At 42.1% G+C, this 1,046-nt stretch overlaps 1 protein-coding gene across 1 annotated transcript; it reads right to left on the bottom strand.

Moving 5' to 3' along the window:
- Window positions 1-1,040, bottom strand: LOC107580835 (histone H2A.V-like; the record flags this gene model as incomplete). Its single annotated transcript, XM_016266466.1, has 4 exons — window positions 1-395; window positions 525-654; window positions 802-915; window positions 1,005-1,040. Coding segments are annotated over 4 exons (342 nt in total), but the record flags the coding sequence as incomplete, so codon positions are not given.
- Window positions 1,041-1,046: the final 6 nt, after the last annotated feature.

Here is a 1,046-nt window from a genome sequence, read left to right as displayed (position 1 = left end):
AAAAAAAAATCTTTTAATGTATAAAACAGATTTTAAAATGCCAATAATGAAACCCAAACCTCACAAAACCCAGAACCTTTTCCTTAACCCAACTAAACACAAAAACCATGATTACATTTCCTTACCCCACAACACGTAACACCCCCCTTACCCCACAACACGTAACACCCCCCTCCCCCATTAATTACCATGAATACAGTACGTCAAACTCTAAACATTGTTATGATAAACTACGCTTGCCAAACAAATGCGGAAACATAACAAAAGCAACTGCTCTCTCTCAATGCCGATTGCCGTGTTCTATACAAAGACAGAATCGAACATCAATGCATCTTATACGGTTTTCTGCTGGCCCTTCTTTCCAATCAGTGACTTGTGGATGTGTGGAATCACACCTGTAGGGAAAGAAACAAAGACACGCCATTAAAATAATATCAGCCCTAAAAATATCCTTTCACAGCAAAGCTACATATTTAATGCAATACACCTTAAATAAATAATAAATCAGGAGTTGAAAAACTCACCTCCACCAGCAATAGTAGCTTTGATAAGCGAGTCCAACTCCTCATCACCTCGGATGGCCAACTGTAAATGCCTTGGAGTAATACGCTTCACCTTCAGATCCTTGGAGGCATTACCAGCCAACTCCAAAACCTGCGAATAAGATGAGCAATGGGTTTGAACGAGGTTGCATCTGGTTAGAGAGGACTCACAGTAAGAGAAATCACAGCCAGCCAAAAATCTGCCACTATGACATCCAGCAGGCTTGTTTAACAAACCGTGCCAAAATAAAATCATTACCTCAGCAGTCAGGTACTCCAAGATAGCCGCGCTGTACACCGCCGCTGTAGCTCCGACACGACCATGGCTGGTAGTTCGGGTCTTCAGGTGCCTGTGGATACGACCTACAGGGAACTGAAACATAAAAACCAATGAACACTCAATATCACTCAGTTAAACTCAACAGCAGTACATTTGTTCTAATCTGGCAGAGGAGTATGTACCTGCAGACCAGCTCTTTGTGATCTGGAGACTGCTTTTGTCTT

This window comes from Sinocyclocheilus grahami, unplaced genomic scaffold (genome assembly GCF_001515645.1).
Source record: "Sinocyclocheilus grahami isolate Dianchi unplaced genomic scaffold, SAMN03320097.WGS_v1.1 scaffold46784.1, whole genome shotgun sequence".
Classification (NCBI taxonomy): domain Eukaryota; kingdom Metazoa; phylum Chordata; class Actinopteri; order Cypriniformes; family Cyprinidae; genus Sinocyclocheilus; species Sinocyclocheilus grahami.
This window is presented reverse-complemented; position numbering and strand designations above follow the sequence as displayed.